Raw genomic sequence first — 25,704 nt, forward strand, 5'->3', positions numbered from 1 at the left:
ATATTTGTGTGGGGCTGGGTGGGGTACGTGTTTATATGCAGATACTTATTTGTTTTAATACTCGCTTTATTAAACATGTTAATATAGTTGTAACAGGTGAGATGTAAGTATAGTGGGGGTAATAGCCTGGAACAGAACTCCTTATGGTTTTTCAAACGATAATTACTGTTTAGAGTGTGATCTACAACTTCTCCTAGTTCCTTCTATGAAAAAAAAGGGAAAGAGTAAGTATAAAGCCATTTATCAAAGTGGCAATATATATATTTGCAGAATTTTCCCCATTACTTTGTAAGATAATAGATTAAGTATCTAGGGAAAATACAGGAAAAATAAACAAATTGAAAGAAATGATATAGGTAAGGAGGTTACATTATGTTAGTCATATGATATGATAAATCATGATTTTTCCCCCCATTTCTTCCTTTTAAATTCTAGGCATCTAATAGGATTCAGGAATCGAAGAGTCAGTGCACTCAAGTGGTGCAGGAAAGAGAGAGCCTTCTGGTGAAAATCAAAGTCCTGGAGCAAGACAAGGCCAGGCTGCAGAGGCTGGAGGATGAGCTGAACCGTGCGAAGGCAACACTGGAGGCAGAGAGCAGGGTGAAACAGCGCCTGGAGTGTGAGAAACAGCAGATCCAGAATGACCTGAATCAGTGGAAGACGCAGTATTCCCGCAAGGAGGAAGCCATTAGGAAGATAGAGTCAGAACGAGAAAAGAGCGAGAGAGAGAAGAACAGCCTGAGGAGTGAGATCGAAAGACTTCAAGCGGAGATCAAGAGGATTGAAGAGAGGTGCAGGCGGAAGCTGGAGGATTCATCCCGGGAGACACAGTCACAGCTGGAAACAGAGCGCTGCCGACTTCAGAGAGAGATAGATAAGCTCAGGCAGCGCCCGTACGGGTCCCATCGTGAGACTCAGACCGAGTACGAATGGACCGTTGACTCCTCCAAGCTGGTGTTTGATGGGCTGAGGAAGAAGGTGACGGCGATGCAGCTCTATGAATGCCAGCTGATTGACAAAGCCACCTTGGACAAACTATTGAAGGGGAAGAAGTCAGTGGAAGAAGTTGCCTCTGAAATCCAGCCTTTCCTTCGGGGTGCAGGGGCCATCGCTGGAGCATCTGCTTCTCCTAAGGAAAAGTACTCCTTGGTAGAGGCCAAGAGAAAGAAATTAATCACCCCAGAATCCACAGTCATGCTCCTGGAGGCCCAGGCAGCTACAGGTGGGATCATTGATCCCCATCGGAATGAGAAGCTGACCGTCGACAATGCCATCGCTCGGGACCTCATCGACTTCGATGACCGCCAGCAGATATATATGGCAGAAAAAGCTATCACTGGTTTTGATGACCCATTTTCAGGAAAGACAGTGTCTGTTTCAGAAGCCATCAAGAAGAATTTGATTGATAGAGAAACCGGAATGCGCCTGCTGGAAGCCCAGATTGCTTCAGGGGGTGTAGTTGACCCCGTAAATAGTGTCTTTTTGCCAAAAGATGTCGCCTTGGCCCGTGGGCTGATCGACAGAGATTTATATCGGTCCCTGAATGATCCTCGCGATAGCCAGAAGAATTTTGTGGATCCAGTCACTAAAAAGAAGGTCAGTTACATGCAGCTGAGGGAACGATGCAGAATTGAACCACACACTGGTCTGCTCTTACTGTCAGTACAGAAGAGAAGCATGTCCTTCCAGGGAATCAGACAACCTGTAACAGTCACTGAACTAGTAGATTCTGGTATATTGAGACCCTCCACTGTAAATGAACTGGAATCAGGTCAGATTTCTTATGATGAGGTTGGTGAAAGAATTAAGGACTTCCTCCAGGGTTCAAGCTGCATAGCAGGCATATACAATGAGACCACAAAACAGAAGCTTGGCATTTATGAAGCTATGAAAATTGGCTTAGTTCGACCTGGTACTGCTCTGGAGCTGCTGGAAGCCCAAGCAGCTACTGGCTTCATAGTGGATCCTGTTAGCAACTTGAGGTTACCTGTGGAAGAAGCCTACAAAAGAGGCCTGGTGGGCATCGAGTTCAAAGAGAAGTTGCTGTCTGCAGAACGAGCTGTCACTGGTTATAATGATCCTGAAACTGGAAACATCATCTCTTTGTTCCAAGCCATGAACAAGGAACTCATTGAAAAGGGCCATGGCATCCGCCTACTGGAAGCACAGATTGCAACTGGTGGGATCATTGATCCAAAGGAGAGCCATCGTTTGCCAGTTGACATGGCCTACAAGAGAGGCTATTTTAATGAGGAGCTCAGTGAGATTCTCTCAGATCCAAGTGATGATACCAAAGGCTTCTTTGATCCCAACACTGAAGAAAATCTTACCTATTTGCAACTAAAAGAAAGATGTATTAAGGATGAGGAAACGGGGCTCTGTCTTCTTCCACTGAAAGAAAAGAAGAAACAGGTGCAGACTTCACAAAAGAATACCCTCAGGAAACGTAGAGTGGTCATAGTTGACCCAGAAACCAATAAGGAGATGTCTGTTCAGGAGGCTTACAAGAAGGGCCTTATCGATTACGAAACCTTCAAAGAACTGTGTGAGCAGGAATGTGAGTGGGAAGAAATAACCATCACCGGATCAGATGGCTCCACCAGAGTGGTCCTGGTAGATAGGAAGACAGGCAGTCAGTATGACATTCAAGATGCCATCGACAAGGGTCTTGTTGACAGGAAGTTCTTTGATCAATACCGGTCCGGCAGCCTCAGCCTCACTCAGTTTGCTGACATGATCTCCTTGAAAAATGGCATAGGCAATAGCAGTGGCATGGGTGTCAATGACGATGTTTTCAGTAGTTCCCGACATGAATCAGTAAGTAAGATTTCCACCATATCCAGCGTCAGGAATCTAACCATCAGGAGCAGCTCCCTGTCTGACCCCCTGGAAGAATCGAGCCCCATTGCCGCCATCTTTGACACAGAAAACCTGGAGAAGATCTCTATTACAGAAGGTATAGAGCGGGGCATTGTGGATAGCATCACTGGGCAGAGGCTCCTGGAGGCCCAGGCCTGCACGGGTGGCATCATCCACCCTACCACTGGCCAGAAGCTATCCCTTCAGGATGCAGTGGCACAGGGTCTAATTGACCAAGAAATGGCCACCAGGCTGAAGCCCGCTCAGAAAGCCTTCATTGGCTTTGAAGGTGTGAAGGGCAAGAAGAAGATGTCAGCAGCAGAGGCCGTGAAAGAAAAATGGCTCCCCTATGAGGCAGGTCAGCGCTTCCTGGAGTTCCAGTTCCTCACTGGTGGTCTTGTTGACCCGGAAGTTCATGGGAGGATAAGCACAGAAGAAGCCATCAGAAAGGGGTTCATCGACGGCCGAGCAGCCCAGAGGCTACAAGACACCGGAAGCTATGCCAAAATCCTGACCTGCCCCAAAACCAAATTAAAAATATCCTACAAGGATGCCATGAATCGCTCCATGGTAGAAGACATCACAGGATTACGCCTTCTGGAAGCTGCCTCCGTGTCGTCTAAGGGCTTACCCAGCCCATACAACATGTCTTCAGCTCCAGGTTCCCGCTCGGGCTCCCGCTCTGGCTCCCGCTCCGGTTCTCGGTCTGGTTCCCGCAGTGGGTCCCGGAGAGGAAGCTTTGATGCCACGGGGAATTCTTCCTACTCTTACTCTTACACATTTAGCAGTAGCTCTATTGGGCACTAGTAGTTGGTTGGGAATGGTAGTTCTACCTTGCATTCATTTACACACGTTTCTATTTTATTAAATAACAACAACAAAAAGAAAATTCAGTGCTTGCAGTATACTGATAGAACTTTCTATGCTTAAAACATAGCCATGGTGGAAATCAAGTAGTAAAGGCTATTCTGTCATCTTTTATCTTTTTAGCTCATCTTCACTAAACAAAGTACTACACTTCAATGCTGTGTATATGAGGTGGTAATCACTTGTAAGGATAGCACAAATTGAGTTTCTTCTCTTCTGTGTTTAGGTTTTTGATCAATTCTTTTTTTTTTCCCTCATCTAAATATTCCCATTTTCTGTACTAGGAGATATTACCCCTGCCTCTGCCTCCCCCTCCCAAACCCAAGCATTGGGAATGAGTTTCATTTAGTTTAAGAACATGGATTGTATAACCCATATATCCTTTCATATACGTGTTTGGTTTGGTATTAATATGACTATGCAGCAATCTTTGCTTTTCTTTGGTCAAAGTTTTCTGTTTATTTTGCTTATTATTTTCTATGTACTTTAAAAAGGTGTCTATGAATTTTGATGTTCTAGCAATAAACTTTTAGACTTTGGAAGTTTCTGCGTTTTTATTTAATGGTATATTACACACACAAGGGCATTCGACAGTAGATTTTGTCATAAAATAGATCTAAAACCATTTGTTTAATAAATAACCTAGTAAGAAAGTCAATAAAATTCGATATCTGTTCGGGATTCTTGTTAATTCTTTCAAACGTTTCTACCTGTTGTGTAACCAGGTGGAGTCCTTGGAAAGAGGTCAGTAGAAATAGGCCATTCCAGAGTTTAAAATCCTGTTCTAGTTTGTTTTGGGCAGTGAGTACTAGGAAGCATTGGCAAATGCCACCGTCTTAGCATTAGAAAATCTAAAGTGGCTAAGATTCCGTTTTGGGTAGCCTCAAAGTAAGTACTTTTCATTTTGTACTCAAGAAAGAATTCAAGAAAGAATAGTCCTTGAATTTGTGAAAATGACTGAATTTTTTTTTGTCTTTGAATTTATGAAAATGAAGATTTTTTTGGCTTTATTGAGGGACAATGAAATATAAGGTCATTCCTTTAGATCAAAAGGAATTAATGAAATCCAGACCTTTGTCATTAAATTAACATGACTTTATTTAATACCTATGATATATGGTATTGGTTAGGCACTTGGACAGTTGGGTAAAATTCACAAGGTCCCTGACTGCAAGGTATTTGTAGTCTGGGTGGGAACAGGAGTCACATAAAGGAGTCAGCGGGAAAACTTTCATATGTCATGTTTATTTTTGTAATAAACCTTTTATTACAAATAGTAAATACATAGGCAAATGAATTGCTAAACATAAAGAACAATTATTAAGATCAGATACTAAAGTTATTGGGGCTTTTGGTACTTAGGATGACAGTTACCTCTATTCTCACTGAAGGCACCACTTTTCCTTCACAACACTCATCTCACCTCTCCTTGAAATTAATTTCATTCACTAGATACTGAGTTCCTTGTGCCATGTATTGTGCCAGAAGCCCTGTATCCCATGCCAGAAATACATGATACAAAAAGAGCCCTCGTGTTATAAAAGGAAGAAGGAAAGTAGCAAGTGTGTGTGGGAAAGGGATAAAGAAGTTCTTTAAGCCAGATCTGGGAGGCTATCTTAGTCACTTCAGGCTGCCATAACAAGATACCACAGACTGGTTTATTTTTTATTTTATTTTTTGCGGGTCTGGGGATGGAACCCAGGGGCATTTGACCTCCGAGGTACACCCCCTGCCCAATATTTTATTCTTTACTTTGAAACCGGGTCTCACTGAGTTGCGGAGGGCCTCACTAAGTAGCTGAGGCTGTCCGCAAACCGCGATCCTCCAGTCTCAGCTTCCCGGATGCTGGGATTACAAGCGTGCGCCACCACGCCCGGCTCGACAGACTGGCTTAAACAAATATATTTCCTCACAATTCTGGAGGCTGGCACCAAGATGAGGGTGCTGTCAGTGTTGATTTCTGGTGAGATCTCTTCCTGACTTGTGGATGGTCACCGTGATGTGTGCTCACCTGGCTTCTTGTCTTTGTACTTCGGTGGAAAGGAAGCAAGGAGGAGGAAGAGAGAGGAGCTCTGGTGTCTTCATGGAAGGGTGTCTTTTTTAATCAGATTAGAGACCCACCCTTTGACCTCATTTGCCTTAAATGCCCTATCTCCTAAAACAGTCACATTGCTAGGGCTTCACTTTATGAAGGGAAGGGGACTCTTCACAACTGAAGCCTAGCCTACTGATGATTTTAAAAAGATGAATAGCATCAATGTAGAGCAGTCTCTCAAGTTAAAATAGTTATTACAGAGGAGTACAGTCACTTGGCACATCTTTCCCACCCCCTCCAAATTTATGAGGCTGTGTTCTGGGGAGAGGACAGGCCTGACCCAGGCTGAGTTTTGATTCACATATACAGTGCGTCCATAGAAAAAGGACTATGTCTTTCAATGAGAGTCATGATGGCACATCCAAAATTAGTCTTTCATTTCCCAGACCACATGACTGGCTCTGGAAATGAAAATAATAAGTAAAGATACTGGAGTCAGAGTACGAATAAATTTCTTCCAGAACCCATCCCTTACCTCACATCTGCTTGTAGCTATTGGCCTACTTCGGTGCTTCATTGTGCTGCCTGTCTGTAATATTACCATTTTTTTTTAAAGGTGGGAACTAAGCCAGATGTGGTGCCTGTCATTTAATACTTGTGAGTCGGAGACAGAAGATTGCAGGTTCTTAACCAGCCTCAGCAATTTAGGTAAAGAGGCCCTCTGCAACTTAGACCCTGCTTCAAAATAATAAAAAAAATGAAATAAAATAAGGCTGGGGATATAGCTCAGGGGCAGAAACCCCCAATGCCACACACAGAAAGGTGAGAACCATACTATTTGCCTTTAGAAATTACATTTCCTCCATAAGCAGTGGTGCATAGCTGTAATCTCAGTACTTAGGAGGCTGAGACAGGAGGATTGCATGTTCGAGGCCAGCCTCAGCAATTTAGCAGGACCCTGTTTCATCATAATAATAAAAAAGAAGGGCTGGGGGTATAGCTCAGAGGTAGAATTATCCCTGGGTTCAATTCTTAATGCAAACAAAACAAAACATTCTCCATAGTTTCTCCATCGGGTAAAATGAAGTGCAAAGGAAGCACAAATTTGACAATCAGGCTTCAAAAATAAGCCGGGCATGGTGGCATATGATTGTAATCCAGTACTTGGGAGGCTGAGACAGGAGGATTACAGGTTTAAAGCCAGCCTCAGCAATTTAGTGAGGCTCTCAGCAACTTAGACTCTGTTTCCAGTTAACAAAATTAAACGGCTGAGGGTGTAGCCCAGAGGGTAGAACACCCCTGGGTTCCATCCCCAGAACCACTAAACAAATAAAAGAAATATAGGATTAGATTTGGGGAGTTAAAACCATCTGAGGAAACTAAAGGAGCTTATTCCAGGTTTTGAGAAAGAAAAAAAGTAAGCTTGGCTTATAAAAGACTAATGGGGATATGTCAAAGACACAGAGGGGTGGCTCAATGCAGCTTCCACTGGCCAAACTTAGGACAATTTGAGTATCAAGAATTATGATGATAATGTATAAGGTATTATAAAGTATATAGTACTAAAATGGTGACATATAAGTAGAAAGATGGAGTTGTGGAAGGAATGACGCCTAATGAATGTAGAAGGCATGGTACTCTGAGGGAATAATCATTTACAACTTGTGATAAGAGATGTGGTGAAGCCGGACGTGGTGGTGCACGCTTAGAACCCTGGCGCTTGGGAGGCTGAGACAGGAGGATCATGAAGGTTCGAAGCCAGCCTCATCTGGCTTAAGAGATCCTGTTTCCAAATAAAATATAAGAAAATAGGTCTGGGAGTGTAGCCCAGAGGTAGAAGGCCCCTGGGTTCCATCCCCAGTACCACCAAAAAAAAAAAAAAAAAATTGGTGAAGCATTGTATGAGGTAGTTGGAAACATAATATGATCTCAAGACATGTCAAGGCGTAGCCAGACTACTTACCAATTACCATTAGAAAAAAGGTACTGTTAAACCGGGCGGGGGCGCAGGTTTATAATCCCAGCGCTTGGAAGGCGGAGACAGGATCGCGCGAAGGTTCGAAGCCAGCCTCGCTGGCTTAAGTGACCCTGTTTCCAAATAAAAATATAAAAAAAATGGTGTCTGGGAGTGTAACCCGGAGGTAGAAGGGTTTCCAGGAACCCCAGTACCACCAAAAAAAAAAAAAAAAAAAAAAAAAAGAAAAAAGGTACTGTTACAATGGAGGGATTTAGCCGCCACATTTACTAAATGATCAAATTTAGTATTACTAATAGGAGAATCTAAAATATATGTCCCTGTGGGATGTTATAAAAGGCACACATCTATATATACAGTATTCTCGCAAAACTGCTTAAGCTTATCATGAGAAGGCAGCAAATCAAAAAGCTGACAAATCCAGAATAAGTGACATTATTCAAGCCAGTTTAACTGATTTAGGCTGGTCACAAAATTCAATTACTTAAAAAGGAATGGCAGAGGAGACTTCTAGATTAAAGAGACACTAGTCAACTATAGCTCGTGGGTTACAAAAATAAAACTTATAAAAGGAGTTTGGGAGAAATTTGATTTTATGGAATTTTCTTAGCCTTGGTCATGTTATTATAGTTACGCAGAAAAATGTCCTGAGGATGTACATACAAATTTGGGAGTGAAGAATCCGCAGCTTACTTTTTTTTTTTTTTTTTGGTATTGAGGGCGGAACCCAGGAACATTCTACCTCGGAGCTATACCCCAGCTTTATTTTTAATCTTTATTTTGAAACAAGGTCTCACTAAGTTGCATAGGGCCTAATTATATGATGCTGTCCGCGAACCGTGATCCTCCAGTCTCAGCCTCCCAAGTACTGGGATTACAAGCGTGCGCCACCACGCCCGGCTCTGCAGTTTACTTTCAAAGAATTTAGCAAAAATAAGTGTTGTGGGGTTGTGTGTGTCTGGATGAGAGGATACCCAAACAAATCAAACTTGCCAAATATTCACGAGCTGGAAGACCATGATACGAACATTCCTTGTATTGTTCTTTAAACTTTTCTGTAGATATAATTTTCTCTTAAAAAAAAAAAAAAGTGAGAGCCTGGCGTGGTGGTGGCGCACGCTTGTCATCCCAGCATTCGGGAGGCTGAAAGCGGAGGAACGCGGTTCAGGACAGCCTCAGCTACTTAGTGAGGCCCTCTGCAACTTAGTGAGACCCTCTTTCAAAATAAAGAATACAAAATAGTGCAGAGGGTGTAGCTCGGAGGTAGAATGTCCCTAGGTTCCATCCCCATACCCGCAAAAAAAAAAAAAAAAAAAAAAAAAAAAAAAAAAAAAGAAAAAGAAAAGAAAAGATCAAGGGCAAGCAGGAGCGGGGGCAGAGAGAAGGCAGCTTTAGAACAGACAGCTCGCGCCTTCCCGGGGCGCCTCTCTATAGGTGGTCCCAGTCACGTGGCGCGAAGGCCCCGCCCACACCTCCCAGAGGGCCCCGCGCGCCGCCGGCCGCGCGCACTTCCTCCCGGCAGGTGAGCGGCGGCCATGGAGGGCGAGCCGCCTCCCCTGGAGGAGCGCCGGCGGCTGCAGGAGGAGCTGAGCGAGTTCGTGGACAGCTGCTGCCGGACGCTGGAGGAGGTGACGACGTCCCTGGGCTGGAGCCTGGATCAGCTGGATCCCGGGGAGGAGGAGGCGGCGGCGGAGGTGAGGGGCGCGGCCGCCGGGCCTCCTCGGGGCCGTGAGCCGCGGTCTTCTCTCGCCACCGGGCAATCCGCGCGGGTGCCGCGGAGGGGAGGCCAGGGCGGGGAGACCCGGTCGGCCCGCTGAGCCGTGGGGGCGCGCCGGGGCCGCCCTCTTGCCCCAAAGCCACCTCCGGTGTCTCGGCCCTCCCGCGGAAGCCCGGGCTTAAGGGAAACGGGAAGATGCAGTGCCTAGGGAGGAAGCGTGCCTAGTGTTTATTTAGAAAATAAGCGAATGGGTCTCAGGTGCCGCTCGCGGAAGGCTGGCGATTTGCCATGTCATCTGTCAGGGATTCTGCGGTTGCGCCAGAATGGACGTCAGGGAAATCGGGGGTTCACCTGTTCACCTTTCTCAGCCTTAAAATTTGTCCCACTTCGGACTGGGACAGCACCGATTCTGGGATTATTAGAGGACGTCACTAAGAGATGAGAACTAGCAACTTATTTTGGACTGTAGAATAGCTTTATAAAAACGTAGTGTTAAGCCGGGCGTGGTGGCGCATGCTTGTAATCCCCGCTGGCTTAAGTAAGACCCTGTTTCCAAATAAAAAAATGTAAAAATAGGTCTGGGAGTGTAGCCCGGAGGTAGAAGGGCTTCCAGGAACCCCAGTACCACCAAAATACATACATACATACATACATACATACATACATACATACATAGTGTTTTCGAGCGGACAATCCTGATTTTTGTTTTGTCTTTCCTTTTGATGGGGGTGGGTGGGATGGGAATGAAAAGTGGTTCATAATTTTTTTTCTTTTGAGTTACGAACTTTCCCTACTTATCATTGCAGTAAAACTGGATTCTTTTTATTGACACTTACGCGGCATGTTGCATATTCTTATACGTTACCTCATTTAATAATAATTTTATGTTGACAACATTTTACAGATGAGGAAATGAACACAGAAAGGTGGAATCTGTCCAGGAATATAGTGGTACTAAATGGCAATTAGGATTTGAACTCTAGGCTTTTGGTTCCTGAAAGTCTGTGGGCTTAATTGCTATGCTTCCTTTGTAAAAGCTACATCTAACTTTTGCAAACCCATTATCTGATACTTATGAGAGCCTGGTTCAGAAATCCTAGTAAGTGTTCCTAGGATAGATGCAATCCAGATAGTAAATAAATCTCCACCTTTTTTTTTTCCTTCTAATTCTTTTTGGTACTGGAAATTGAACCCAGAGGTATTTCACCTCCAGGTTACGCCCCCAGCCCAATATTATATCTTACTCGGAAGCAAGGTCTCAATAGTTTTTTGAAAGCCTCCCTAAATTGCTGAGGCTGGCTCCTGTCTCAGCTTCCCAAATACTGGGATTACAAGCACGTACTGCCATGCCTGGCTGAATCACCACTTTTCTGGGACATTTTCACACCAAAGTTTAGTGAACAACGGTGACAGTTTCTGTCCTCATGGAGCTTATCATTTGGTGATGGTGAGGAGGAATATAGAGAAATCAGTCACCATGTGATTATGTGATTGCTGTAGCACAAGTTATGATAGGTTATGGTGGGTCAGCAAAGGATTCCTGGACAAAATAAATCTTAAGCTGGTAAATAAAATGAGCAGAATTAGCTAGGTGAAGCACAGAGGAGGCATCAGCAGCTTTTCTTGAAGTCCAAAGCCAAGTGAGTAACAAGATCAGGAAAGCCAGAGCAGTTAAGGAGAGTTAGAGCACTGGTTGTTAGAGATGGAGGGGAATGATGATGGTGGGCAGGGGCCAGGCCCTAAAGGTCCTTGTCAGACATATCAGAGAACCAGAGAATCTAGATTCTTTTTTTCTTTTTCTTTTTTTTTTTTTTTATGGGAAGGAGGGTACTGGGGATTGGATCCAGTGGCATTCTACCTTTGAGGTATCCCCCAGCCACTTATTTGTTATTTATTTGAAAGAGGGTCTCACTAAGTTGCTGTGACTCTCACTAAGTTGCTGAGGCTGGCTTTGAACCTGCAATTCTCCTGTCTCAGCCTTCCATGTACTGATTTTTTTTTTTTTTTTTTTTTGGTGGTACTGGGGTTCCTGGAAGCCCTTCTACCTCTGGGCTACACTCCCAGACCTAGTTTATATGTAAACAGGGTCTCTTAAGCCAGCGCAGCTGGCTTTGAACCTGCCCGATCCTCCTGTCTCCGCCTCCCAAGTGCGGGGGATTACAAGCATGCACCACCACGCCTGGCTTTTTTTTCTTTTTTGAGGAGACCAACTAAAACAACCAGAGAGGTAGAAAAAACATGAAGGAGAATATTAGGATGGCAGAAAAGGACACATTGATTATGACTTTCTAAGAGCTCAGAAATTGTAAGGACTATGACATGTTCTTTTGCTTGAGTAGCGAGAAGGTTGTTAGTGAGCTACTGACTAGTATCAGTGAAGTGATGGTGGCAGTGGCTGAAAATGTTTGTAGGCGAGGTCTTTGGGACACTGAGTATAGTCAAATCTTTCGAAGAGTTAGGCTTTCCAGAGACTTTAGGAGAATGAGGAATGGAGGGAGAGAGGCCTGCAGAAGAGAAGGCAGCAGATAGTACCACTTAATCAAGTAGTAAACATTTGATGGTGTAATTTAAAAAATAATATTTACCTTTTCCTTTGCCTCTTTTATAGGATGAAGTCGTTATATGTCCTTATGATTCCAATCATCATATGCCTAAATCATCATTAGCAAAGCACACGGAATCTTGTAGATTGAGGAAATTGGGCTATTCCAAGGAAGAAGAGGTACTGTATATTTCCTATATTACTTATGTGTAAATTATGTATTAATAATTCATAGCATTTGGAAAGTATATTGTGAAATTTTGTGGCATAATAGTCTTTATTTGTAGAATAAGATGATATTTGCCTAATTTCACAAATTATTGGGAGAAACATATAAATGGTACCAATCCATTGTTAGTTGAGGCCAAATCTTAAAATAGTCAATTATTTGATCCTCACGAACACTAAGATTTTTTTTTTTTAATGTTTAGGATGAAATGTATAATCCTGATTTTTTCTATGAGAATATGAAGATGCCTTCAGTTACTATGAGTAAGTATTAAGTTGTTAGATTATAATTTAAAATTATCTTTATCTAGGTATTGATTTTTTTCGAGTTTGAGTTACCAAAATAATGACTCTTAAAGCGAGCTTATGATTAAGAAGCACATTTAGGGGGAAAAAAAAAAAAAGCCCATTTAGTGCCTTATAGAATGTAGAATTGGCAAGGTATGGCTGTGCATGCCTGTAATCCCATTCACTCCCATTAACTGAGGCAAGAGGGTTGCAAATTCAAGGATACCCTGGACAACTTGGTGACATCTGTCTCAGAATGAAAATGTAAAGGACTGGGAATGTAGCTCAATGGTAAGAACCCTGAGTTCAATCCCCAGGATTGCAAAAACTTTTTAGAAAAGAGAGAATATAGGATTAATTAATGTATGGTAAAACTAGTTCATGTATTATAAAATTTAAAGGTCAGGCTTACATGTACATTATATTACATTATTACAATAATAGGCGGTGAAAACTCTATAAAACTTTGTACAATAGAGTAGATACCTTCCTTTTTAGTTATAAAAATTGGAGCACACAGCACAGATTGATCATAAGCGTGAGGATGGGAATGTGTTCCAGGCATTCATACATATGTAAAGGTTAAAGTCTTGGACTTTAGAAACAGAATTCCCTGATTCAACTCCTGGTTTTGTCACTAACAGATATGTGTGTTTCAGCAAGGTAAGTAAGTGATCTGTTTGTGGTCTAAATTTCTTTATAAAATGGTATGTTACTCAGCATCTTCACCATCGTGACCCAAAATACCTGAAGACCACAACTTAGAGGAAGATTTGTTTTGCTCGCAGTTCTAGAGGTTACAGAGGTTTTAGTTCATGTTAGGCTGGGCCATGTCTTCAAGCTCAGGGCATGGTGGCCAGAAGCAGTGAAGGGGACAAGGGACATATATGTAGCCCCTAAGCCACACCCTCACTGCCCTACCTCCTCCAGCCATACCTGACCTAATCACCCCCAAAATCCATTAATTCACTACTGAGATTAGAACTCTCATGGCTCAGTTATTTTATCTCTGAATATTTTTACATTGCTAATATGTGAATTTCTAGGAGATTCTATATCTAAACTATAATAAATGAGGATGGTGATAATAGCACTTTATGAGGACTAAATTATATATGGAACATAGTTACAATCGTTCCTGATACTTAGCTGGGCTTCAAGTAGTGTTAGCTATTATTGGCTGCTAAAATTTGTAGCTGCTATCTTGCATGCCTGATTATGGTGTTTTCTGAACTACTTGAAATCTGGTTACTTTCCAGGCTCTAGAAAGATCTGAAAGAATTTTTTTCTTTCTTAAGATTCTGAAGGTTTGTTGATGTGCCCAAAGAGCTTGGGTTGGAAATCAGTTAGTCATTTAATTGTGGACACTAATTATTCATAATATACTTGTGGATATTTATTTTTGGCAGATAAGGAGTTACAATTCCAGATAATTAAACAAGCCAGAAATGCAGTTGGAAAAGATGGTGACTGTTACAATCAAAGTAAGTGGCATCATAGGTTCTGCTAATTAATGGATCAAATTATATTTCTTCCACAAGTACATGTTACTAATTTTCTTTTAAGAAAAACATTTTGAAAACAGTTAAATCGGAAAGGTCAAGTACATCGGGGCTAATCTTTGTTTCAACTTCATTTGCTACTATATTTCTTGCTCAGATACACCGGTCTCACTTAGACACCCTTAGTTGGGGTCATTCTTTGAAATCGCCTAATAATTGAAGATTGCCTTGTGAGCAATTTTTAGAAAAGTATTATCTAGTGAATACCAGTGGAGGAGTCTGTCTTACCCTGAGAATTCCTCTCTTGAAGGTAATGAAATGCAATGTAAAAGAGAAGGCTTAAGCTAAAAGAGGTGCTTTCAGGGTATTACCCTATAAGTATAATTTTAAAATCTTTTTGGATCTTGGACCACTTTAAAAAGATGATGAATGCATGCCGGGTATGGTGGCGCACGCTTGTAATCCCAGCATTCGGGAGGCTGAGACTGGAGGATCGCGGTTCGAGGACAGCCTCAGCTACTTAGGCCCTCCGCAACTCAGTGAGACTCGGTTTTAAAATAAAGAATAAAAAATAGGGCAGGGGGTGTAGCCCAGAGGTCAAATGCCCCTGGGTTCCATCTTTTCCTTAGGAAAAAAGCACAGACATGACGCTTTACATATAATTTCAGTGGATTTGTGGATCCCTTCATGCCCAGTTTTGGAGCTGGGTTAAAGAATTTCTGCCTAGGACTCAGTGGATACCAGGTTAAAATTTTAAGCATAAGCTTTTAGGAAATGGAAAGAAAACTTGATTTATTAAAACAGAAGCAGTCAAGTTAACAAAGAAATTATATTTTTGGAGCTAGGTATTTATAATATCTAGTCAAAGCATGACTGATTCTTCATATAAGAATTTCTGAGTTGTCTTCTTGGAGCCTACTGCAGGCAGCTTTCTGGACTGCTCACCTGTCTTCCTCACTCTTACCAGGCCGTAATCGTGGTTGGTTTTCTCCCTTGTTGAAGTTCAGGGTCTCTACCAAGCAGTGTGCTAAGCCAGTATCTGGACTGATTTCTCTTGAGTTGCACTGTTGCTTCCGAAGGAAGACCATCTAGCTCTTAGCCTGTATGTATTACATAAGCTTCTTCTTACAGCCAGAAACACAATTCTTGTATTTCCTATTTTTAAGTTCTCACTTTTGTGCCTGTTAGCTTTGTTCCAGCTTTTTCTTCCTCCAAGGGCAACATTTGGCCTCTGATACTGATTCTACCCAGGGTTCCTGCTTAGTTAATAGACCCCAATAAAAAAAGTAAGGGATTTTGTTTTTGAAGTGTTTAATTGTTTAAAGACTCTTAACTGGTTAGGTAGATTTACTGAATTTATTTTAGAGTTAAAAGAGCATTATAAGCCGGGCATGGTGGCGCACGCTTGTAATCCCCTCACTTGGGAGGCAGAGACAGGAGGATCACACAGGTTCGAAGTCAGCCATGCTGGCTTAAGAGACCCTGTTCCCCCCGCCCCCCCCCAAAAAAGAGCATTATAGAAATTCATCTACTTCGTTATCTGTATTTTACAGAGAAAATAAGCTGATAGTGGTTATCAAAAAGTACTAGTGTGTTCTAAAAGTCTCTAACACTTTTATAAGATTCTTTTTTTGTGTGTGTGTGGTACTGGGGATGGAACCTAAGGGCTTTCTACCTTTGGGCTACACCCTCAGACCTATTTTGAAATTTATTTGGAAACAGGGTCTCACTAAGTTGCTAAGAGCCTCTCTTAGCTGCTAAGGCTGGCTTTGAACATGTGACTCTCCTGTCTCAGCCTTCCAAATCTGGGATTACAAGCGTGCACCACCACGCCTGGCTTTAGATTATTTTTCAGATTTCTTTTATGTATTATTTTTTTCTCACAACAAAAACTTGTGATAGGTTAGAAAACATTTTCCCCTCTATTAGATTAAAGAACTGAGGTACACAAAAGGGAGGGAAGTAATTTGCCTGTGCTAAATAGTAGCAAAGCTGGGTCCAGAGCCATATTGTGAATATTGGCAAAAATTCTGAACTGAGTTGTTCTATTTTTGGGTAGACACTCTCTACATTTAGTAAAATTCATGGACTGGGATTCTGGATATTGTGCAAATATATTATTTGTTATGTTTTCCACAGTGAAGTGGAAGAATATCACAATTTCAGGTCTGCACCTATTCATTAGTGCTGTTCGCTATTCTGTGAAAGCCTATTTTTAAAGAAATAAGCTAGCTGCTTAGTGTTGTAGAAATGATAATTTCTCTGAGTTTTTTTTATTGCTTATCTATAATATAAAATTAGTATCTGCTTAACTAGCCCTAGCTACAGTAATTGGTAGTTATTGTTAAGTGAAAATTAAAGTATAGCAAGCAATATTAATGTAATGAAATGGGTTAGTTTTATATATGTAAATAATTTAGAAAAAGTTCCAAGTTTGTAAAGTTACATAATGGATCATGAGTCAGATGTAGACACTGAATTTAGTTAATTACAAAAGCAAAGAATTAACTTCAAATAGTTCTTTCAGTACATAGTGAAGAGGGACTTTTATTTGATTTTGAACTTACAATCTTAAATTAAGATTTCATTGTTAGAAACAAGAAACAATTATTTTTAAATGACCTATAATCCTCTTTTAAAAACTTTTTATATTCTGTGTAGAATTCTATAGTTTCTCAACAGATTATTTTTGTGACTCAAATATTTATGTTTTGTTTTTTTTTTTTTTTTGGTGGTATTGGGGTTCCTGGAAACCCTTCTACCTCCGGGCTACACTCCCAGACCTATTTTTATATTTTTTTATTTGGAAACAGGGTCTCCTAAGCCAGCGCGGCTGGCTTCGAACCTGCGCTATCCTCCTGTCTCCGCCTCCCAAGTGCGGGGATTACAAGTGTGCTCCACCATGCCTGACTGTTTTAGATGTTTTTAAACTGTTGACCTCAAGGCAAGAATCCCCCTGAAATTTTTTTTACTGACTTATTTAAAGGGAGAATGATTAATGTAAAAAATTTTGCATTTTCCCGTCTAATTAATATTGTGTTTGTTATGCACTGTAAAATGGAAGTTTTTTGATGAGGTTGCGTTGTATTCTCATTTCATCAGTTGTATCAGGTCTAAACTCAGTGTATAGAATTCTCAGTCTGTTAACCTTTGTGCAAGTTTGAAGAGCCATTAAATCTTCATATTTACTTTTAGATTTAATTTTTACTTTTATAAATAAGATAAATTTTACTCATAAAATAATTTTATATTTAGTTCTTTATTTTTTCCTCCAATACTTATATTTAAGTTGCTGTACCTAAACTTCATGAGTGTATTTGAAACATGACTGTGTTTCAAAGATCAATGTACTATAAAAGAACCTAACGAGATGGGGTAGAATGGCTTGAGACCACTCTTCCCGCCACTTGTGAGACTTTGGGCAAGTCATTTTATACGTCTTGCTTGTCTTTATCTCTGATGTTAGGGAATTGTTTCTGCACGATTCTTTATGAATTCCGAAGTGGTAACCTGGAGTGAGGTTATTTTGCGTTTCCCCACCTGATATTTAATATGGTGTGTCATATGTTTCAGATGACCTGTGATGGCAAAAGGGACTAACAAGGAAGAAAGAATTAGAGTTACTAAAGAAAGAGATGAGATTTTTATTTTGGGGTGATGATAGGTAGAGATGGTGGTTGCACAAGAATATGAATGTACTCTGAACTATACACTTAAATAAAAGGGTGAATTTTATGTTATTTGTATTTTACTTCATTTTTTATAAAAGTACAAAAAAGGAGATAGAATTGTAACAATTACATATCTTAAATCACAGAAACTTGCATTTTGAAAATTTACATTTTATGTAAATGTAAGCTTATTTAAGTGTATTTATCCTTTTTTTTGTCAGAAATAGCTATGTTCTGAAAGATTTGAATGCATTCTTTTTTTTTTTTTTTGCTTAACTTTTCCTGTACTTTTTCTTTTTCAGTAATTGGGGTGAGTATAAAGAGGAATTAGAAACCTGAATGTACTCCTTATTTAAAGATATGCAGTATCCTTTTTGCAAATGATATCCTTTTAAAAGTATCTTTCAGACTTCTCAACTTTATCTTAATAGCTATCACAATATGTAGTCTTAGTTTGGAATTTTGGTTGAATTTCAAGACGTTTCAGCCTTCACCATAAAGAAATTTAAGATAAATAAATCAAAGAAAACTCCAGAATATTTTGAGGAGGAAATTGTAGATTTTTTTGTTTGTAGATAGCAGGCAAAAGTTTACAAAGAGCTTGTTTATAATTTATTATTGTTTTATCTTTGTATCTTTCTCCTAGATTTTATAGCTTATACTCAAAGAAACTTATAGCTTATACTCAAAGAAACTAGGCTTATCAAAACTAATTTTATATTATAAAATTAATGTTTCAACACCTGACTACATAAAAGGGCTTTTCTTAGTCTACCAGTATTGAAAAAAAATTGATTGACTTGAAAACAAACTCTTCCCCATTAATTCAAACCCCTTGACTAGTAAAATGGTTATGTATCATCCAGAGCTGATAAACCACAGCCTCAGATTCCATGCAGCTCTTTTAATGTGTGGACAGATACAAAGTCATCTGTTTTTGTTATAATGCCTAGTTTGTGGTCTCTTATTTTGAATTCTTCTTTTGCCTCTTACCTAAAAGGTTAACAAAGTTAGACTGAATCAGGGAAGGGCTACTGATTTTATCTTGTTTTTGGAACCAGAGTTACTACTTTAGGGTAACCTAACAAACATTAGAAGGATTTCTTTAGTAGTTTTTGTTCTTTGTATTAGTGGATAATGAAGTCTAGAAAGAATTGTTTTAAATTGTTTTATTTACAGTTTGCAATCATTTTATTTCTTTGAGAACATTTGAATCTCATATCAAGGTATTGTATTTACTTTTTTCATTAATGAGCAGATTTTAGAAAGTTCTGTTAACAGGGAACACTATTGATACTCTTTTTTTTAGTTAATTTGGTTAAGCCAGTATGCTTCCTCCTCAGGAAATTAGGATGAATTTGGTTTCAGTTTCATCTGTCATTCTCTGGTCTGAGAAAGTATGGGATTTCTAGTACTTGATTAATTGTTTGTGGACCTTAGTTCTGAGTTATTTCACAAGTGGGTTGTGTTTTGAATATTGAACATCTATGGCTTGATATGTTACACAAAAAAGACTTTTTATACACATCATGCTTCTATAATTTATTTTCAAAGGGACTATATTGTATATTATTTATTAAAAACACAGTTTTTCAGTTTTTATAAGGGAAAGCCTGTATATAGAAAGTAATGCCTATGATTGAATTATGGGTAGTCTTAAAAATTGTTACTCCGAAGTTTTTCTTAGTTGGGCCTGATAGTGCATGCTTATAGTCCCAACTACATGGGAGGCCAAGGCAGGATCCTTTGAGCCTTGGAAATTGATGCTAGCCTGGGCAATATAACCATACCCTATTGCAAAATAAGAAAAAAAGAAAAGAAAAAGGTTTCCTTAAGAACAAATTGTGTCTTATGATTATTACTGTATGCCTTCATGGGCTCTAGATCCTAATGTTCTTGGAAAGAATTGCAAGTGTCTATGATACATCCTTTCTGTGGTTATAGCTTTTAGGATAGTTGTTTACTGTATATCACATAAATGGATATTTTATATATTTAGGAATTACTATGTAAAAAAGGTTCCTATTAATATTACATTAATATTCAGCACATATCCAAAGACAAGTAATCCACAGTGCTTCATGTATTGTTTATTCTTGTGGTTTTATTTTTACTTTAGGAATGTATTCTTCACTACCTGTTGAAATTCCTCTGAATCACAAACGGTTTGTTTGTGATCTGACCCAAGCCGATCGTCTTGCCCTTTATGATTTTGTTATTGAGGAGACAAAGAAAAAACGCTCTAATTCTCAAATTCTTGAAAACGACAGTGATCTCTTTGTAGACTTGGCTGCCAAAGTCAATCAAGGTTTGAGATGAATATCATACGTTACGTTTTTTAATTGTCATTTCATCCTGTGACTGTTATTAAGATGATTTTATTATCATGCCACTTTGAATTGAAGCAAGGTGGTTTTATACTATCTGATATTGACTTATAAAGTCATTTATTCATTACTCTTTTACCTCAAGCATATTCTCCTGTAAGAATATTTCTTAAATTGTGCTGTTACTTTAATCTGTGGATCTAAACACTTGTTGGGGAGGAGGCTAGAGATGGAGCTCCATGTTAGAACTTACTGAGCATGTGTGAGGCCCTAAACTTAACCCAGTACTGTGAAAAAAGAAAGAGGGAAGGAAGATGATTACTAGGTGTTCCTACCTAGTAATTATTAAGAATTAAAAGGCTATAATTTATTTTATTCTTTCATTAGATAATAGTCGAAAAAGTCCAAAGTCTTACCTTGAAATTTTGGCCGAAGTAAGAGATTATAAAAGAAGACGCCAGTCCTATAGAGCTAAGAATGTTCACATAACCAAGAAGTCATATACTGAGGTAAGTTTTACATAATCGTTAAAAACTTTGTAGAGCACAAAAATTTCCTATAGTTTGCTAAATCTTTTATATGAATTTTCTTAATTCATCTGTCCAGTGGGAGAGAAATTGGCTTCTACTGTGTGATGTAGTGAAATCATGGAGGACTTTTAAGGCTTTATTAAAGAGTTTGGATATTGTCCCATTTCACTTTGGGAGGTATTGAAAGGTACTTTTCTCGGAGGTGGAAAAATGCAGACCTGAACTGTAGTGTCACTCTATGCTTTCTCCTTGTCCCTATACCTTTTTACTCAAAGCATTTCCTAAATAGGTGTGAGAGAAAAGTCAGCTTCTACCTTAGTTTTAACTTCACCTCTCCCATGACTAGCCCTGTGCTTAGTGGCATGAGTTAAAATAGAAAGGAAAGTCAGGCATGAGGACACACACATGTCATCCCAGTACTTGGGAGGCTGAGACAGGAGGATCACAGATGAAGCAGCTTCCGCAACTTAATGAGACCGTTTCTGTTCTTTTCCCTTTATTTATTTATTTATTTATTTATTTATTTTTTATTTATTTATTTATTTTTTTTGGTGATGCTGGGGATTGAACCCAGGGACATTCAACCTCTAAGCTATACCCTCAGTCCTATTTTTTAAATTTATTTGGAAACAGGGTCATGTTAAGTTGCTACGGCTTGCTTCAAACCTATAATCCTGTCTTAGCCTCTCAAGTTACTGAGATTACAGGCATGTGCCACCATGCCTGGCTTTGAGACCTTGTTTTTTTGGTTGTTGTTTTTTTCATTTTTTTTGGTGGTACTGGGGATTAAACCCAGAGAGATTTTACTTCCAAGCTCCCGTCCTGTGTTTATTGTTACTTTGAAGCAGGGTCTTGCTAGGTTGATGAGAATCACTAATTTGCTAAAGCTGTCCTCAAACTTGCAATCCTCTTGGCTCAGCCTCCCAAGTACTGGGATTACAAGTATGCACCATCATGCTCCGCTGAGACCTTGTTTCAAAATAAAAATAAAATAGGGTTGTGGGTGTGGCCCAGAGATACTAGGTACTGGTTCACTCCCCAGTACTGCCCCCCTCCTTTGCACCCTAAACAAAATAGAAAAATAGAAAAAAGCCTTTCAAATGGTTCTTAAAGGTAAAGGGTTTATAGTCTCACTGGAAAAGTATCTATGAAGCAATTGTAATGTTTCAAATTTTGTGAAACATCTTAATTAGAGGGTTTAAAAATATTTGTAAACATTCTGTAGCATATAGATAGGCTATAAAAGTAAAGGTAATACCAAGAACTCCTGTACATCCTTTCTTTTACCCAAATTAACTACTGTTAACATTTTGCCCTCTTTGCGTATCTTTTGCATTTGCTGTTTTTCTTTCTGTACATTTTCACCCCATCTCTGTGTGCCATGTTTTTCATGAACTATTTAAAGGTAAGTGCTATACATTCATGACTCTTTAGCCCTAAATACTTAGTATGTATTTTCTAAGAATAGGGATATTTTCTTACATAATCAAAGCATAGTGATCAACTTCAAGTTCACCATTGAAATAATACTTTGATCTGCCATTCATATTACAGTTCGACCCTTGCCTTTTTTATGTTTTCTAAAATGCATATATCTCATAGCTATTCTTAAAATCACTGTTGGTCATTAGTAGTGATTTCTCTCCTCGTCTCCCAAGGTGATTCGGGATGTGATAAATGTACACATGGGAGAGCTCAGTAACCAGTGGCAGGAGGAGAAGGAAAAAGCAGAGGATGGTGCCAGGAAGTATGTCACGGTCTTTTGTGAAAGTATTCCCGTTATTCTTACCGGTGTGTGTGTGTGTGTGTGTGTGTGTGTGTGTGTGTGTGTGTGTGTGTGTGTGTGTGTTGCTAGGGATTAAACCCAGGGTCTGGTACATGCTAGGCAAGCATTCTACCATGGCGTTGTACCCCTAGACCCAAAATATTATCTTTTTAATATGTTATCTTTAAATGTTAAAATTGAGCACTTCTCAAGCAACCACTGATATGTGTAGAACTCCATAAATATCCCTGGACTTTTAAGTAAGTGAAATCGTATGGGGGAAAAAATTAGCACTTCTGAGACCCTTGGTAACACACTATTCTCACCAAAATGCTTATTGTTGTCAATGCTCAGAATTATTATACTAGAATTGTTCTATGATGTTACTGGACTTGGGGGCCAATTATGGGGGAAACAACCAAATTAGGGAAATAATTAAGAGGTAAAACATAAGAGCTATTTTTTATTACCCCTTATATGAAATAAAATATTACATACATTTATTTAGATCCTGTCTGTCTAATATGATATATGATATGATATAGAAGACCGCACCTCTGGTTGGTGTGTGTAGAGGAGACTCGTGGTAAAAGGAACTGATTAATGTCCCTTTCTGTGCCTCAGGAATGAAGCAAGGCGATCCGCTTCGGTGGATTCACGGCGCTCTGCTGGAAGTTATTTGGATGCTGAGAGTTCACGGCATAGAAGGGATCGAAGTCGGAGCCCACATAAGCGAAAAAGAAATAAAGATAAGGATAAAAACTCAGAGTCCAGAAGAAGGAAAGAGAGGTGAGTCTAATCCTGCCCACCTAACATTAAATTGTTTACATTTAAAGAGCAAAAGAGGGCCTTTTGTTGTAGACCACACTGAGAAAATAGACTGTAAGAATCAAGGCAAGGAGAGGAAATGATTGAGAATCCTTATTGTTCATCATAGTTCAGTTCAGATTCCACCCTCTGGTGACATGAGTTCACTCTGAGTGTGATAAGATGCTGGCTTCTCTTTTTAAATTTTCCATTCTTTTTTTCTTTTTTCTTGTGCTAGGGGTCAAACTCAGAGTCTCACCCTTACTAGGCCAGTGCTTTACCACTGATCTTCAGCCCCAGCCCCATTCACTTGCTTCTGAATCAGAACACAGAGACAATAACTATGTTAAAAAATATTTGCAGCTGGGCGTGGTGGCGCACGCTTGGAATCCATCCATCGGGAGGATGAGACCGGAGGATCGCAGTTCGCGGATAGCTTCAGCTACTTAATGAGGCCCTCTGCAACTTAGGGAGACCCTCTTTCAAAATAAAGAATAAAGAATAGAGCAGGGGTTGTAGCTCGGAGGTCGAATGCCCCTGGGTTCCACCCCCATACTCACACACACACAAAAATAAAACAAAAAAACATTTGCATGGATCTCTTCTCCGTTCTATCTTTTCATTCTTTTTGTTCTTTCTCATTTTTTTCTTGCCAGTTCCTCAGGTGAAGGTGATTTAGAAGAGCCAAACTTTAACATCATTTTTCCCCTTATTAGTACAATTTTTGATAGCTAGAGAACTGTGAATTAATATTAAAATAGTAAATTTAGCTAGGTACAGTGGCACATGCCTTTAATCCTAGCAACTTGGGAGAATGAGGTAGGATTACAGGAAAATTGGTATAATTTGGGTCAGTCTTAGCAACTTAGCAAGCCTTGTCTCAGAATTAAAAATAAAAAGGGATGTAGCTCAGTGGTAGAATGTCTCTGAGTTCAATCCTTAGGATCCCAAAAAAAAAAAAAAAAATCATGATCTACTTGCTGGAAATCTCATCTCTTTGGTCTCACATTCATCAGAACTATAACTAAACTGATCTTTCCCCCAGTCTGCAGCTCTTTAGCTAGTATTCTTATCCTGGTTACTGAGATGACCCTCATGTATTCACCTAAGGTAGCAATCAGTGAGCCATCCTAGACCTTCCTTCCATATTACTTAACATCTGGTCATTTCCAGATTGCTGTCAGTTCTGCCTGAAGGTACCACACGTGAACCCTTTCTGCCCCTGTTAATGTCTATCTGGAAAATTACAATAGTTTTCCTAATTGTCTCTGGGCTTATCTCATGAAAATCTATCCCTACTCCACTGCCAGAGCGAACATTTGCCTCTTAAAACTTTTCAGTGGCAAAATCCACATTCTTTAGAATGGCTTTCAACACGTTCAGGATCAGGGCTCCTGCCTACTTCACATATTTTGCCAAGACCCATGAAATGCATAATTTGTACCCTGGCACAGCTGTGCCTTTTCACATTATGTCTTGCTGCTTGTTTTGTTTGTTTGTTTGTTTGTCTGCTTTTAAAGTGTGCCTGGTAAGTGCTTCCTTACCCTTTAGAACCACCCCTATCATTTCCTGAAGCCTTCCTCACTCCTTCAGCCAGACCCATCATCTCTATTTTGCTACCACCTTCTCCACACCTATTTGTTATTAAACTTAATAACAATTCCTCTCCTTACTATACTGTGAGATCCTCGCAGGCAAGCTTCATGTCTTAATTATTTTATATAGACAGTACTTTTCAAGTAACAGGTTTTCAACTTAGACCCTGCCTCAAGCACCATGGGTGATGAGGAGATAGTAACACCTTTTGTATTGGGAAGTTTGCTCTTATTACTGTCATCCAGTTAACAGATTTAAAGCTAGCTGTGATTTAGTTCTTCTTACTGATCTCTTTTGATTCATGTAATATAATTATGTATACACAAATTAACTTGCTTATTTATCAGAAATTGTGCATTTTGGGGTCTTTCAATGTTGATTGTGCTTCTTCTACCTGAGACTCTATAGACTTAAATACATTAGAAGTTCTCAAAATCTACACATGAAATAGTTTTTCTTTAGAGAGGATAAATTGAGTACTAGCAGGTGATACTTCTTAACAGGACCAGACTGACCTTTGATATCTACGTCTGAAGTAGAATGATTCCAAGTCCAGATAGGAGCCAGAATAAGGAAATCAGACAATTTTTTAAAAACTATTTTTGGTTTTATGTATGGCAGTGGGGATTGAATTCAGGGTCTTATGCTTGCTAGGCAAGTACTTTATCACTTAGGCAGATTCTGACCCTTTTAAAAAATTTTCCATTGTGAGACAAGGATCTTACTACATTAAGTTGCCCAGTGGTCTTGAACTTGTTTTTTTTTTTTTATTATTTCTGTGACTTTAATGTTCTATTCGAAATGAATTCTCTAGTCATCTGCCATTTATATATATACAGAATTAATTTTAAAGGCAGAACTCTAAAGCATAAATCCATATTTCTTCTATTTCAGTTTTGTTCTCAGGGTTAACAGTGATTTTTCCTATTTACTCTTAAAAAATACTGTGTACTTCTAAGTACATATTTAAACTTGTTATGGTTTAATGTTTGATG

At 39.6% G+C, this 25,704-nt stretch overlaps 2 protein-coding genes across 4 annotated transcripts in view; both read left to right on the forward strand.

Moving 5' to 3' along the window:
• The window catches only part of DSP (desmoplakin), a gene marked incomplete at both ends in the record, with an annotated part of 56,914 nt that extends 53,248 nt beyond the window's left edge, over positions 1-3,666 (forward strand). For all 3 annotated transcript variants that reach the window (XM_080709829.1, XM_080709830.1, XM_080709831.1), the window contains one exon: positions 436-3,666. In XM_080709829.1, the coding sequence (XP_080565955.1) occupies positions 436-3,666 (3,231 nt within the window). The remainder of the gene's footprint in view (positions 1-435) is intronic.
• Positions 3,667-9,271: 5,605 nt separating this feature from the next.
• SNRNP48 (small nuclear ribonucleoprotein U11/U12 subunit 48) lies at positions 9,272-23,099 on the forward strand (the record flags this gene model as incomplete). The annotated part of the gene is made up of 8 exons (XM_080710642.1): positions 9,272-9,430; positions 12,062-12,175; positions 12,427-12,487; positions 13,921-13,995; positions 19,804-19,992; positions 20,399-20,520; positions 22,200-22,288; positions 22,931-23,099. The coding sequence occupies 8 exons, from the start codon at positions 9,272-9,274 to the stop codon at positions 23,097-23,099; spliced, it is 978 nt and encodes a 325-aa protein (XP_080566768.1).
• Between the last annotated feature and the right edge of the window lie 2,605 nt (positions 23,100-25,704).

This window comes from Muscardinus avellanarius (assembly GCF_963383645.1).
Source record: "Muscardinus avellanarius genome assembly, chromosome: 14".
In the NCBI taxonomy this organism is placed as follows: Eukaryota; Metazoa; Chordata; class Mammalia; order Rodentia; family Gliridae; genus Muscardinus; species Muscardinus avellanarius.